Source organism: Ranitomeya variabilis, chromosome 1, assembly GCF_051348905.1.
Source record: "Ranitomeya variabilis isolate aRanVar5 chromosome 1, aRanVar5.hap1, whole genome shotgun sequence".
NCBI classification, from domain to species: domain Eukaryota; kingdom Metazoa; phylum Chordata; class Amphibia; order Anura; family Dendrobatidae; genus Ranitomeya; species Ranitomeya variabilis.
This window is the reverse complement of record NC_135232.1, coordinates 825,974,701-825,989,716: the sequence shown is the minus strand read 5'-3', so window position 1 is coordinate 825,989,716 and position 15,016 is coordinate 825,974,701. Positions and strand designations below refer to the sequence as shown.

General features: G+C 51.0%; 1 protein-coding gene across 2 annotated transcripts in view; it reads right to left on the bottom strand.

Annotated features, from left to right (window-relative positions):
* The window catches only part of DCTN6 (dynactin subunit 6), a 32,007-nt gene extending 18,732 nt beyond the window's left edge, over positions 1 to 13,275 (bottom strand). The window contains exons 1-4 of one of the 2 annotated variants that reach the window (XM_077275231.1): positions 13,063 to 13,275; positions 6,859 to 6,923; positions 5,654 to 5,759; positions 1,641 to 1,729 (exon numbers count right to left, since the gene is read on the bottom strand). In XM_077275231.1, the coding sequence (XP_077131346.1) occupies positions 1,641 to 1,729; positions 5,654 to 5,759; positions 6,859 to 6,923; positions 13,063 to 13,100 (298 nt within the window). In that variant the 5' untranslated portion in view covers positions 13,101 to 13,275. Of the gene's footprint in view, positions 1 to 1,640; positions 1,730 to 5,653; positions 5,760 to 6,858; positions 6,924 to 12,751; positions 12,805 to 13,062 lie in introns of those variants that run through there. The other variant, XM_077275238.1, reaches the window with a different exon arrangement.
* Positions 13,276 to 15,016: the final 1,741 nt, after the last annotated feature.

The window sequence follows — 15,016 nt, the reverse complement described above, 5'->3', positions numbered from 1 at the left end:
TTTACAGACAAGAACTTTTAACACCTTAACAATCCCCGAGAGGCCTTATAACTGCGGTAGTTAGGGTACTTACTCCTTAGCGCCGCTTTTTAACGGCACTGAGAAATAAGGTAATGGCGCCCACCAGCGTCGGAAAATCTCCGGGGTCTCAGTGGAGACCCCCATAGAACATGGTCAGGGCCGGTTTTTACGATCCCCTGTCACGTGAATAACGGCCAAAAAAAGACTGATTTACGATTAATTTCTCTTTCCCCTGATATGATCTAACATATCAGAGAAAAGAGAAATAGGGTCTCACGAGCCACCCCGGTACCTCCGCCATCCCCGGGCGGGTGCAGTGCCTGCCAAGATCTGCTGGCCACTACCCCGCAACAATAGGGAATTTTTCCTATTGGTTCCTTTTGACCACTGTGATATTGTCTATCACAGTGATCAAAATAAAAAAAAATTGTAAATCAAAACCCCCTTTGTCACCCCCTTAGTTAGAAAACAAAGTTATAAAAATGTAACTTATAATATAGTTATAAAAAAATATATATATATTTTTTCCCAATCTTTGCAGCTGGGGTTAGGGTTGGAGATAAAATTGGATTTTTTTCAAAAGTAGAAGACAAAAAAAAAAAAAAAAAGATGAAGCTATGACTGAGTTTGCATTGGGTGCTCAGGTATGCATGGGTTATCGCTGATGCCTGCATTTTCTTTTTTGGGTGTCTAACAGCCGCAAAACATGCAGGGCAGGGACTCGAGCAGGTCACTCAAGCAATCACGATATAATAATGACGACATATTCAATATGACAGCCTAATGTTATCAAATTTTGTGTCGTAACTGTGGGTTCAAAATGCTCACTATAGCCCTAGATAAAATCCTTGATTGTATTTTCCAAAATGGGGTCACTTGTGGGGGGTTGCCGCTGTTTAGGCAGATTAGGGGCTCTCCAAACACGACATGGCATCCGCTCTCAATTCCAGACAATCTTGCGTTCAAAAAGTCAAACAATGCTCCATTTTCTAATGTTACCCTTGTGAAAATAAAAAAAAGTTGGGGTCTAAAGTAAATTGTGTGTGAAAAAAGTTAGATGTTATTTTTTCCTTCCACATTGCTTTAGCTCTTGTGAAACACCTGAAGGGTTAGTAAACTTCTTGAATGTGGTTTTGCGCACCATGAGGAGTGCAGTTTTTAGAATGGTGTCACTTTTCTGTATTTTCTGTTATATTGACCCCCTCAAACTCACTTCAAATGTGAGGTGGTCCCTAAAAAAATAGTTTTGTACATTTTGTTGGAAAAATTAGAAATAGCTGGTCAACTTTTAACCCTTATAACTTCCTAACAAAAAAAAAATGTTTCCAAAATTGTGCTGATGTAAAGTACACGTTTGAAAATATCAAAGTTTTTGCCAAATTTCCATTTTTTACATAAATAAGTTATATAGAAGAAATTTTACCACCATCATGAAGTACAATATGTCACGAAAAAAACAGTCTCAGAATCAACGGGATCTGTTGAAGCGTTATAACCACAAAGTGACACTGGGCAGAATTGTAAAATTTAGCTTGGTCAGTAAGGTCAATCAATAGGGGTTAAACAGATTTTTTTTTTTTTGCGAGTGTCACCTGACTATTTACATACGGGAAGGATACAGCATCCAACTTCAAAGACATTATTGGTGCCGATGATCATCGCTTTTGGCTCAACATCTTCCGAGTTGGGTGCAATGTTTTCTGGAAAACTAGAAAAGTAATTCATAAAAGAGTTTTAAATTAAACCTCATATGTATTTTTTTTTTTATTTGCTTCTATTTGTGGATTTATTTTTTATTGGTTCGGACTATCCAGAATTCTCTAAAGTATGATCTTAGTCTACGTTCACATTAGCGTTCGGCGCCGCAGCGTCGGTCGCCGCATGCGCCCCTATATTTAACATGGGGGCGCATGGACATGCGTTGTGCTGCGTTTTGCGACGCATGCGTTTTTTGCCCGCAAGCGTTGGGCGCAGGAAACGCAGCAAGTTGCATTTTTTTTGCGTCCAACTTTCGGCAAAAAAGGACGCATGCGTCGCAAAACGCAGCGTTTTAGCGTGCGTTTTGTTGCGTTTTTGTTTGCGTTGTGCGTTGCGTCGCCGACGCTGCGGCGCACAACGCAAATGTGAACGTAGACTTACATTGATTTTTTTTCCCTGTTAAATAAGTAGGAGATGGTCTATATACTCACTTTTGTCTACATGTGTAATAACTTAAAATATTTTTATTTTATAAGTGGCTTTTTGATAGTATATATAATAGGCCTTCAATTTAACTCTAAAATGCTATTTAATATGTGAGGACACAAGGCCCCAAGAAGAAGCCAGAAGGCAAAACTCAGAAGGCCATTGGACTTCACTGCTTGTTTTAATAAAGTATCCTGTAAGTAAAAAGTGACTTCGGCATGCCCAAATAATTTGTTCCAGTTCCCGCTCCTGCATGTCTCGTGGCTGTTCTGACAGCTGCGAGACATGCAGCCGTGGTGACTCAAACAGATTTTTCAAAGTCACTCGGTTAACACCTGAGCATGTTTGGATAACACCTTATCTGAACACATTCGTGCATCTCTAGTAGGCATTGTCTTTTTAAAAAATATACAAAAGATATTACAAAGGGGACAAGACAATACGGTATATACAATTACATAAAAATGAAAAGGGCTAAAAAAAAAAAAAGTTACTAGACCTGATGTCACGGAAATAAAGCAGAGGGGAGCGCTTCAATTTGAAAATGGTGCAGTCCTACAGCGAACTGTATCTCCCAGCACTGAACAATGATTAATTTAGCATCTGCTTTTATCAGCAGAGTAACACCCACATGATATGCCTTGCTGACCTTAGCTGGAAGCATGTAAATAGGGTGCGGCTCAGGTACCAAAAATTATGGGATCCCGATATAGGGATATCTGTCCCCCTGGAGGGGCCAGGCGGGAGATATTAATGCCATATTTTCCATCATGATTTTAGCTTTCTATAGATAGACATGGCACATACAAATTTGACCATGTGGCTGAGGTTAATTCGGGGCTGATGCGCAGACTGCACAGTGATGTAAGTAAATGCGCAATGTTCGCCAGAACGCCAAAAATATGTCTCACATAACTATAGGACCTACTCCTCTCACAAAAACCCGAATATGCATAACTGGAACCTGGTTCCATCCTGTCTGCCTGTAGTTCTTTGAACATAGGAAGACTCATCTCCACAGACAAGTCTCACCCCACAGCCCCTTTAACAGACTGTGTCCCATCTCCATCAGATAACCGTGCTTCAACTACCTGTCCACAGTGGGAGGAGGGAGAACAAAAAGGGGTCCAGGCTCTTTTTTCCCCCATTTACAATTTATAAGTAAGCCATGCTTCAACCCTCAATATGAGGGCGACACGTCCCCACTCAAGAGATGGTTTAGACTGTCATAATGTAATGGTAAATCATACATCGCTGAAATAAGGGTCTCTGCTCCTACATTATGGTGCCCTCAAATTACACAGCAAAAGCCTGCTGACAGATTACCCTTTAACGAAATAAAAAAAATGAAAGAACAATAGAAACATTTAAATTAAATATTTGATGTGACCACAGTCTACTTTCAAAACATGAATCAATTCTTCTAGATACACTTACACATGGTTTTCTAAGGAACTCGACAGGGAGGGTGTTACAAACATCTTGGAGAACTATCCACAGATCATCTGTGGATATAGGCTTAGGCAAATCCTTCTCTTTATCCCCAGAGAGACACAATTAAGTTGAGGTCATGGCTACACTGGAGATTGCTCTTACTGACTTTTGGGATTGTTGTCTTGCTGCAGAATAAATTTGGTTGCCTCCCTGACGGTATTGCATGATGGATACGTACCTGCCTTTATTTCTCTGGAAACAAACGGGCAACATTGAGGATGGTAAATGCAGTGTTCGGCCAAGGTAAATTAGTAGAGCAGATAAAAGACACATCATGCTTGCTTACCTTTGAAATTCAGTGGAAGATGTCCACCAGTGCCATCAGTCCAGAACTTCCAGCAACAAGTAGGACCCAGCTAGACACATCCACTATTCGGGAAATTTGTCTAGAAATGGCTTCAATTTTTCAAAAGGTACAATAGCCAACGTGGAAACAAAGGCAAGTGACTCAGCTATGAAAAATAGCAGCAGGTTCTCTGGACTGAGTCAAAATGTGAAATATTTGCTGCAACAGAAGCAGCTTGTTTGCTGGAGGTATGGAAAGCTGTAAAATTTTTAGTGCCTGCAGGAAACAGTAAAGCATGATGGAGGATCCTTGCAAGATTGAGACTTTATTTTCGCTAACAAGAGTTGGGGATTTGCTCAGGATTAATGGTGTCCTCACAAGCAGATACTTATCCGTCATGTAATACCATCAGGGAGGTGTCGGATTGGCTCCAAATTTATTCCACAGCAGGACAATGACCCCAAACATATAGCTAATGTCATTAAGAACTATCTTCAGCATACAGAAAATGGAATCCTAGAAGAGATTATATGGCCCCCCAAAGAGCCCTGATCTCAACATTGAGTGTGTAGGATTACATGACGAGGCAGAAGGAGCTGCACAAGCCTATAGCCACAGATCTGTGGGTATTTCTGTAATTTGGAAGAACCTCTCTGTGGAGCTCCTTCAAAAACTGCATGCAAATACCGAACACAGGAAATATTGATTTTAGATTTTTCTTTTGTTTATTCCCTTTGGCATTTTGTTAACAAACTGTATGGTAACATGGTAGCCTATTGGTTACATACAACACTGTATTTCTGCACACCTACACAGTGGGACACGCAGGAGGCATCTTTTGGAGGTATTTTTCAAGAATTCCTCCTTTAATTCAGAGTGAATGCCCCCTTACAGTGGTAAAGATAAAACTCAGCAAAATGGCAATCTAAAGTGAAGTGCAATGTACCAGACTGTGTTTAAAAAAAGATTTGCAACCTCAGTCTGTAGGCTGCGTCTAGTATTGTAAAACAATCACTAGCTTAAAATGGGATTTCCTGCAGTACAATCCTATAGACGGCAGTGGTGCTCTATATGGGAACGTGCTAGGCTGAAGCTTTTTACATCCTCAGCTTTTCCTGTCATTCCAAAGGAAATTACTAAGAGCTGTAAAATCTCTTTGGATGGGAACATCAGGAACATTACAGAGCACAGAGTTCTACACTATTTTCATACCTAAAAAAAAAAGCAATTTTCAGCATTAAATTCTTCACAAACCATTTAAATTGTTTGACATACATTATTTCCCAGTTTTGCTGTGTACACAAATTCTGGCACAAATATACTATATAATGAAATTTCCATAATACTCCATCCACTAGTATTATATAGCACGATAAACAGCTGATGTCCTCTACTGATCTCGATACTAGTGATGAGCGAGCGTGCTCGGATGGGGTCTTATCCGAGCATGCTCGAGTGCCAATAGAGTATCTTCGGCGTGCTCGAATATTATGTTCGAGTCCACGCAGCTCCCTCTGTGTGTTGTGGCTGTCAAACAGTCGCGAGAAATGCAGCCGCGGGGACTCGAACATAGTATTCGAGCATGCCAAAGATACTCTATTAGCACTCGAGCATGCTCGGATAACACCTCATCCGAGCACGCTCGCTCATCACCACTCAATACATCACCTGTTCCTTATAAAGGCCTGCTCCTCAATCAAGTTGCCTTCGCCAATAATGATGGGGCCCGCTTCAGCATAAATACGAGCTTTGGGGTGGACAACTGTCCTTGGGCCTGGGAAAAAAATAAATGAATAATCAAATGTGTCATGTACTATTTAGTATATAAGGAGCAATGCATCTATACTGATAATTCATATATAATGCAGTACTAAAAGAACAGAAGAGGTAACATTGAGCAATAATGTTTGTAGTCACTCACGTAAATTGGCTCAGAGAAAAAGCATTATATGGGAATGCGTATCACCACAAGATGTGGCTTCCTCAGGGATCAATACATATATAATTCTGACTCATGCCTGACTTACTTTTTTTTTTTTAAAACAGGCATCACCCTGACAAGATCTTCACCACAGTGATCATGTGACTAGTTACTGGACACACAGTGGATGAAGGGATCATAGGTCTGTTTTTAGGTCATAACCACAGTGGGCGATCGGAGCCAGCCATTTAAATACTGAGGTCATAGACTAAAATTGTTAAACAGAGACTGGATTTAGCTCCGGTCACTGCTGTTAGAAGCAGATGCTGGTGGTGTAACACAGCAAGCATCTGCCCGGTAGAGAGCCCCCTCTATACACTCCTTACTAGACCTGTGACAAAAATATACGTCTAAAGGGTTAAAATTTGCTTTAGTCATCAATTTAGAATGCAATGACGTTGGAGACATTTATATAACATGGATGCAAAGGTGAACACTGGCTAAAGAGGGGGTCGTCTGGAATATATTTTTTTCATCCATAGCGTTCCAGCTGTAGAAAATAACAAGCTCACCTACACTCCAGAGCTGCCTCTCTGCTGCTGCTTTGGGCTTTCTTGACAGGCTGCAGCAGTGACAGCATCACTGCAGAGGTCAGTGATTGGCGCTGTAGTCGTGACATCACCACTGCAGGCAGTCAACAAAGATAGGAGTAGCAGCAGAGGGGCAGCGCTGGACCCTGGGAGTGGAGGATCGGTCAGCTTGGCATTTTCTATAGCTTTAACCTCGTGAGGGAAAAAAATCCTGCACAGTGAAACTCCACGAATCAATTTTTACCATCACACCTAACGGCAAACACTCACTGTCCAATACACATGGAGCAGCCAAGCACACCGACACATAAAGGGGGTAAAACAGTTCCTCGGGTACAAGTGTAATACACGGATATACCCACCTATCGTCACATCCCCTTTAATTTCACTTTCTACGCAGACAACTGCTCCCGGAGCAATCTTAACGCTGAAAGGATGAAAATGTACAGGTGGTGAAAGGACTGAAGAAAATCAGGACAATGAAGCAACACAAGGCAATGAGTAACCATCAACTGCTGACCTGCACTGCTATAACCCACTCATAGGAGGACCATGCCGCAGATACATGATATGGGCCGAGCAGAGCCATGTTATAGGCCACGCACCCTGCAGATACGGGATATGGGCCGCGCACCCTGCACATACGGGATATGGGCCGCGCACCCTGCACATACGGGATATGGGCCGCGCACCCTGCACATACAGGATATGGGCCGCGCACCCTGCACATACAGGATATGGGCCGCGCACCCTGCACATACAGGATATGGGCCGCGCACCCTGCACATACAGGATATGGGCCGCGCACCCTGCACATACAGGATATGGGCCGCGCACCCTGCACATACAGGATATGGGCCGCGCACCCTGCACATACAGGATATGGGCCGCGCACCCTGCACATACAGGATATGGGCCGCGCACCCTGCACATACAGGATATGGGCCGCGCACCCTGCACATACAGGATATGGGCCGCGCACCCTGCACATACAGGATATGGGCCGCGCACCCTGCACATACAGGATATGGGCCGCGCACCCTGCACATACAGGATATGGGCCGCGCACCCTGCACATACAGGATATGGGCCGCGCACCCTGCACATACAGGATATGGGCCGCGCACCCTGCACATACAGGATATGGGCCGCGCACCCTGCACATACAGGATATGGGCCGCGCACCCTGCACATACAGGATATGGGCCGCGCACCCTGCACATACAGGATATGGGCCGCGCACCCTGCACATACAGGATATGGGCCGCGCACCCTGCACATACAGGATATGGGCCGCGCACCCTGCACATACAGGATATGGGCCGCGCACCCTGCACATACAGGATATGGGCCGCGCACCCTGCACATACAGGATATGGGCCGCGCACCCTGCACATACAGGATATGGGCCGCGCACCCTGCACATACAGGATATGGGCCGCGCACCCTGCACATACAGGATATGGGCCGCGCACCCTGCACATACAGGATATGGGCCGCGCACCCTGCACATACAGGATATGGGCCGCGCACCCTGCACATACAGGATATGGGCCGCGCACCCTGCACATACAGGATATGGGCCGCGCACCCTGCACATACAGGATATGGGCCGCGCACCCTGCACATACAGGATATGGGCCGCGCACCCTGCACATACAGGATATGGGCCGCGCACCCTGCACATACGGGATATGGGCCGCGCACCCTGCACATACGGGATATGGGCCGCGCACCCTGCACATACGGGATATGGGCCGCGCACCCTGCACATACGGGATATGGGCCGCGCACCCTGCACATACGGGATATGGGCCGCGCACCCTGCACATACGGGATATGGGCCGCGCACCCTGCACATACGGGATATGGGCCGCGCACCCTGCACATACGGGATATGGGCCGCGCACCCTGCACATACGGGATATGGGCCGCGCACCCTGCACATACGGGATATGGGCCGCGCACCCTGCACATACGGGATATGGGCCGCGCACCCTGCACATACGGGATATGGGCCGCGCACCCTGCACATACGGGATATGGGCCGCGCACCCTGCACATACGGGATATGGGCCGCGCACCCTGCACATACGGGATATGGGCCGCGCACCCTGCACATACGGGATATGGGCCGCGCACCCTGCACATACGGGATATGGGCCGCGCACCCTGCACATACGGGATATGGGCCGCGCACCCTGCACATACGGGATATGGGCCGCGCACCCTGCACATACGGGATATGGGCCGCGCACCCTGCACATACGGGATATGGGCCGCGCACCCTGCACATACGGGATATGGGCCGCGCACCCTGCACATACGGGATATGGGCCGCGCACCCTGCACATACGGGATATGGGCCGCGCACCCTGCACATACGGGATATGGGCCGCGCACCCTGCACATACGGGATATGGGCCGCGCACCCTGCACATACGGGATATGGGCCGCGCACCCTGCACATACGGGATATGGGCCGCGCACCCTGCACATACGGGATATGGGCCGCGCACCCTGCACATACGGGATATGGGCCGCGCACCCTGCACATACGGGATATGGGCCGCGCACCCTGCACATACGGGATATGGGCCGCGCACCCTGCACATACGGGATATGGGCCGCGCACCCTGCACATACGGGATATGGGCCGCGCACCCTGCACATACGGGATATGGGCCGCGCACCCTGCACATACGGGATATGGGCCGCGCACCCTGCACATACGGGATATGGGCCGCGCACCCTGCACATACAGGATATGGGCCGCGCACCCTGCACATACAGGATATGGGCCGCGCACCCTGCACATACAGGATATGGGCCGCGCACCCTGCACATACAGGATATGGGCCGCGCACCCTGCACATACAGGATATGGGCCGCGCACCCTGCACATACAGGATATGGGCCGCGCACCCTGCACATACAGGATATGGGCCGCGCACCCTGCACATACAGGATATGGGCCGCGCACCCTGCACATACAGGATATGGGCCGCGCACCCTGCACATACAGGATATGGGCCGCGCACCCTGCACATACAGGATATGGGCCGCGCACCCTGCACATACAGGATATGGGCCGCGCACCCTGCACATACAGGATATGGGCCGCGCACCCTGCACATACAGGATATGGGCCGCGCACCCTGCACATACAGGATATGGGCCGCGCACCCTGCACATACAGGATATGGGCCGCGCACCCTGCACATACAGGATATGGGCCGCGCACCCTGCACATACAGGATATGGGCCGCGCACCCTGCACATACAGGATATGGGCCGCGCACCCTGCACATACAGGATATGGGCCGCGCACCCTGCACATACAGGATATGGGCCGCGCACCCTGCACATACAGGATATGGGCCGCGCACCCTGCACATACAGGATATGGGCCGCGCACCCTGCACATACAGGATATGGGCCGCGCACCCTGCACATACAGGATATGGGCCGCGCACCCTGCACATACAGGATATGGGCCGCGCACCCTGCACATACAGGATATGGGCCGCGCACCCTGCACATACAGGATATGGGCCGCGCACCCTGCACATACAGGATATGGGCCGCGCACCCTGCACATACAGGATATGGGCCGCGCACCCTGCACATACAGGATATGGGCCGCGCACCCTGCACATACAGGATATGGGCCGCGCACCCTGCACATACAGGATATGGGCCGCGCACCCTGCACATACAGGATATGGGCCGCGCACCCTGCACATACAGGATATGGGCCGCGCACCCTGCACATACAGGATATGGGCCGCGCACCCTGCACATACAGGATATGGGCCGCGCACCCTGCACATACAGGATATGGGCCGCGCACCCTGCACATACGGGATATGGGCCGCGCACCCTGCACATACGGGATATGGGCCGCGCACCCTGCACATACGGGATATGGGCCGCGCACCCTGCACATACGGGATATGGGCCGCGCACCCTGCACATACGGGATATGGGCCGCGCACCCTGCACATACGGGATATGGGCCGCGCACCCTGCACATACGGGATATGGGCCGCGCACCCTGCACATACGGGATATGGGCCGCGCACCCTGCACATACGGGATATGGGCCGCGCACCCTGCACATACGGGATATGGGCCGCGCACCCTGCACATACGGGATATGGGCCGCGCACCCTGCACATACGGGATATGGGCCGCGCACCCTGCACATACGGGATATGGGCCGCGCACCCTGCACATACGGGATATGGGCCGCGCACCCTGCACATACGGGATATGGGCCGCGCACCCTGCACATACGGGATATGGGCCGCGCACCCTGCACATACGGGATATGGGCCGCGCACCCTGCACATACGGGATATGGGCCGCGCACCCTGCACATACGGGATATGGGCCGCGCACCCTGCACATACGGGATATGGGCCGCGCACCCTGCACATACGGGATATGGGCCGCGCACCCTGCACATACGGGATATGGGCCGCGCACCCTGCACATACGGGATATGGGCCGCGCACCCTGCACATACGGGATATGGGCCGCGCACCCTGCACATACGGGATATGGGCCGCGCACCCTGCACATACGGGATATGGGCCGCGCACCCTGCACATACGGGATATGGGCCGCGCACCCTGCACATACGGGATATGGGCCGCGCACCCTGCACATACGGGATATGGGCCGCGCACCCTGCACATACGGGATATGGGCCGCGCACCCTGCACATACGGGATATGGGCCGCGCACCCTGCACATACGGGATATGGGCCGCGCACCCTGCACATACGGGATATGGGCCGCGCACCCTGCACATACGGGATATGGGCCGCGCACCCTGCACATACGGGATATGGGCCGCGCACCCTGCACATACGGGATATGGGCCGCGCACCCTGCACATACGGGATATGGGCCGCGCACCCTGCACATACGGGATATGGGCCGCGCACCCTGCACATACGGGATATGGGCCGCGCACCCTGCACATACGGGATATGGGCCGCGCACCCTGCACATACGGGATATGGGCCGCGCACCCTGCACATACGGGATATGGGCCGCGCACCCTGCACATACGGGATATGGGCCGCGCACCCTGCACATACGGGATATGGGCCGCGCACCCTGCACATACGGGATATGGGCCGCGCACCCTGCACATACGGGATATGGGCCGCGCACCCTGCACATACGGGATATGGGCCGCGCACCCTGCACATACGGGATATGGGCCGCGCACCCTGCACATACGGGATATGGGCCGCGCACCCTGCACATACAGGATATGGGCCGCGCACCCTGCAGATACGGGATATGGGCCGCGCACCCTACAGATACGGGATATGGGCCGCGCACCCTGCACATACAGGATATGGGCCGCGCACCCTGCACATACGGGATATGGGCCGCGCACCCTGCACATACAGGATATGGGCCGCGCACCCTGCACATACAGGATATGGGCCGCGCACCCTGCACATACAGGATATGGGCCGCGCACCCTGCACATACAGGATATGGGCCGCGCACCCTGCACATACAGGATATGGGCCGCGCACCCTGCACATACGGGATATGGGCCGCGCACCCTGCACATACAGGATATGGGCCGCGCACCCTGCACATACGGGATATGGGCCGCGCACCCTACAGATACAGGATATGGGCCGCGCACCCTACAGATACGGGATATGGGCCGCGCACCCTGCACATACGGGATATGGGCCGCGCACCCTGCACATACGGGATATGGGCCGCGCACCCTGCACATACGGGATATGGGCCGCGCACCCTGCACATACAGGATATGGGCCGCGCACCCTGCACATACAGGATATGGGCCGCGCACCCTGCACATACGGGATATGGGCCGCGCACCCTGCACATACGGGATATGGGCCGCGCACCCTGCACATACAGGATATGGGCCGCGCACCCTACAGATACAGGATATGGGCCGCGCACCCTGCACATACAGGATATGGGCCGCGCACCCTGCACATACAGGATATGGGCCGCGCACCCTACAGATACAGGATATGGGCCGCGCACCCTGCACATACGGGATATGGGCCGCGCACCCTGCACATACGGGATATGGGCCGCGCACCCTGCACATACGGGATACGGGCCGCACACCCTGCAGCCCCATAAGCTCCTAATGGCACACCCCATTGAGAGAATGCGGGACTGGCAGGAGGGGCCTCACACGTGTGCCCGCCCCCTATACAAGGCCTATGCACAGCGCACCGTCCTGAGCAGCAGTGGGGCTGGAGCTGACACACCATGGAGTATGGCGGATGTATTCCCACAGCTCTGTGCTGTCAGGACTGAGCAGTCACTTTTTAACCCTTTTCTGTCCTTGGCAAAATGATGATAATGACAGAGACCCAACAAGCGTGTCCGATAGTCAGTGACTGGAAGGCGCACTGGTCAGTTAGTATGGGCTGGCATCATACATGCGGTACAATAACGGGCACATCTACTAACGTATGACCTGTCACCGCACACAGCCCGGTACCGGGCACGGTCCTACGCTGCACTCCCAGGTGACGCTGTACCTCTTCTGCAGCTGCGCCTGCTTCAGCAACTCCGCCATGTTTACAGCGCGAAAGGATGCGAGATTACGTCACGGTCACATGACCGGCTGTGGGCGTGTCAAGAACCGGCTCATTACGGGATTGGATGCTTTGGAGGAAAGGCGGGACTTGTGCAGTCTTCCTGCGTCCGTACACACGTGATGCGCTGTGCATGTGATTATTAGTGTATGGACTATGGATCTACGCACTCGCAGCTGGTTTTATACAATTGTCCTCTCCAAACACACGCTGACGTATTTAGTCGTCATGGACCGTTAACGACGTAACTTGTATCTTGTTCAGACGTCTGTATTGTGCGCGCACGTGCTGTCCAGGTTACGATGCTAGCTCGTTGAGACCCTTTGATTTTAAAGGGAACCTGTCACCCCCAAAATGGAAGGTGAGCTAAGCCCACCGGCATCAGGGGCTTATCTGCAGCATTCTGTACTGCTGTAGATAAGCCCCCGATGTATCCTAAAAGATGAGAAAAAGAGGTTATAATATACTCACCCAGGGGCGGTCCCTGTACAATGGGTGTCGCGGTCCGGTCCGGGCCTACTATCTTCTTACGATGACGTCCTCCTCTTGTCTTCACGCTGCGGCTCCGGCGCAGGTGTACTTTGTCTGACCTGTTGAGGGCAGAGCAAAGTACTGTAGTGCGCAGGTGCTGGGCCTCTCTGACCTTTCCCGGCGCCTGCACGCTGCAGTACTTTGCTCTGCCCTCAACAGGTCAGACAAAGTACACCTGCGCCGGAGTGCGATGCCGGGGGGGAGCGATGAAGCAGCAGGAGGGCGGCGTCACAAGAAGATGGGAGGTGCTGGACCAGGACCTGCGACACCCATCGGACCGGACAGCCCCCCGGGTGAGTATAATAAAACGTATTTTTCTTATCTTAGGCTTCTTTCACACTTCAGTTGTTTGTCATCAGTCTGCTCCGACATAGTGACGGATCCGTCACAATTGTTGAGAAAACAGTTCTAACGGATCCGTTTTTTCGACGGATCAGTTACTTGGGGGTTGTCTGGGAAAAGTATCTACTTTTTGGAGCATGCGCAATTGAAAAAGTGGATTGGGGCGACGGATCCGCCGAAATGACGGTCGCGACGGATCCGTCGCCCATAGGTGTCCATTCTATGGAATGGCGGACGCGACGGATCTGTCGCGAACCGCCATTTCGGCGCAGACAAAAAACTTTATAATGTCCGTCTATGTCTAGACAACGTCCGCCAAATTCCGACGGATCCGTCACATGGCGGATGGAACGGACGACCATCCGCCACAATCCGTCGCTAATGCAAGTCTATGGGAAAATAGCGGATCCGCAAAAAAAAAAATGGCGGATCCGCTATTTGAGGAAAATGGCGGTTTCAGACTGACGCCAAAAGACTGAAGTGTGAAAGAGGCCTTACAGGTCAGGTTGGGGGCAGATATACAGCATTACAGAATGCTGTAGATAAGCCATGAAAGGCGGTGGCCGTAACTTGTATCGGCCAAACCTGGTGACAGGTTACCAATACATTAAATCACACGTTACTTTTATTTTCAGGTCAGAAAGTGACATCCAGTTTTTTACATCCGCAGCATATCATTTACACCTGTAATAAATAATGCAGATTTATCCCCACAGAAAATAATGGGTGGGAGAAATCTGCAGTAAATATACAACACTGCAGTTTGCTGCGTCTTTGCGAAAAAGTAAAAAAAAACAAACAGAAAAACGTTCGTGTGGAGATTTCTGCAGCCCCACCAGGGCTTCTAAACAGGTCCCAGCACATCCCGGCTTTCTGTGCGGATATTCCATCCTAAAGAGAAATTGCACAATAGATTTTGGGGTCAGTTTTCTCCTGTTACCCTTGTGATAATAAAAACATTGGGGCTAAAAGATCAATTTTGTTGGAAAAAATGATATTTTTTTTATTAACTCAACATTATAAA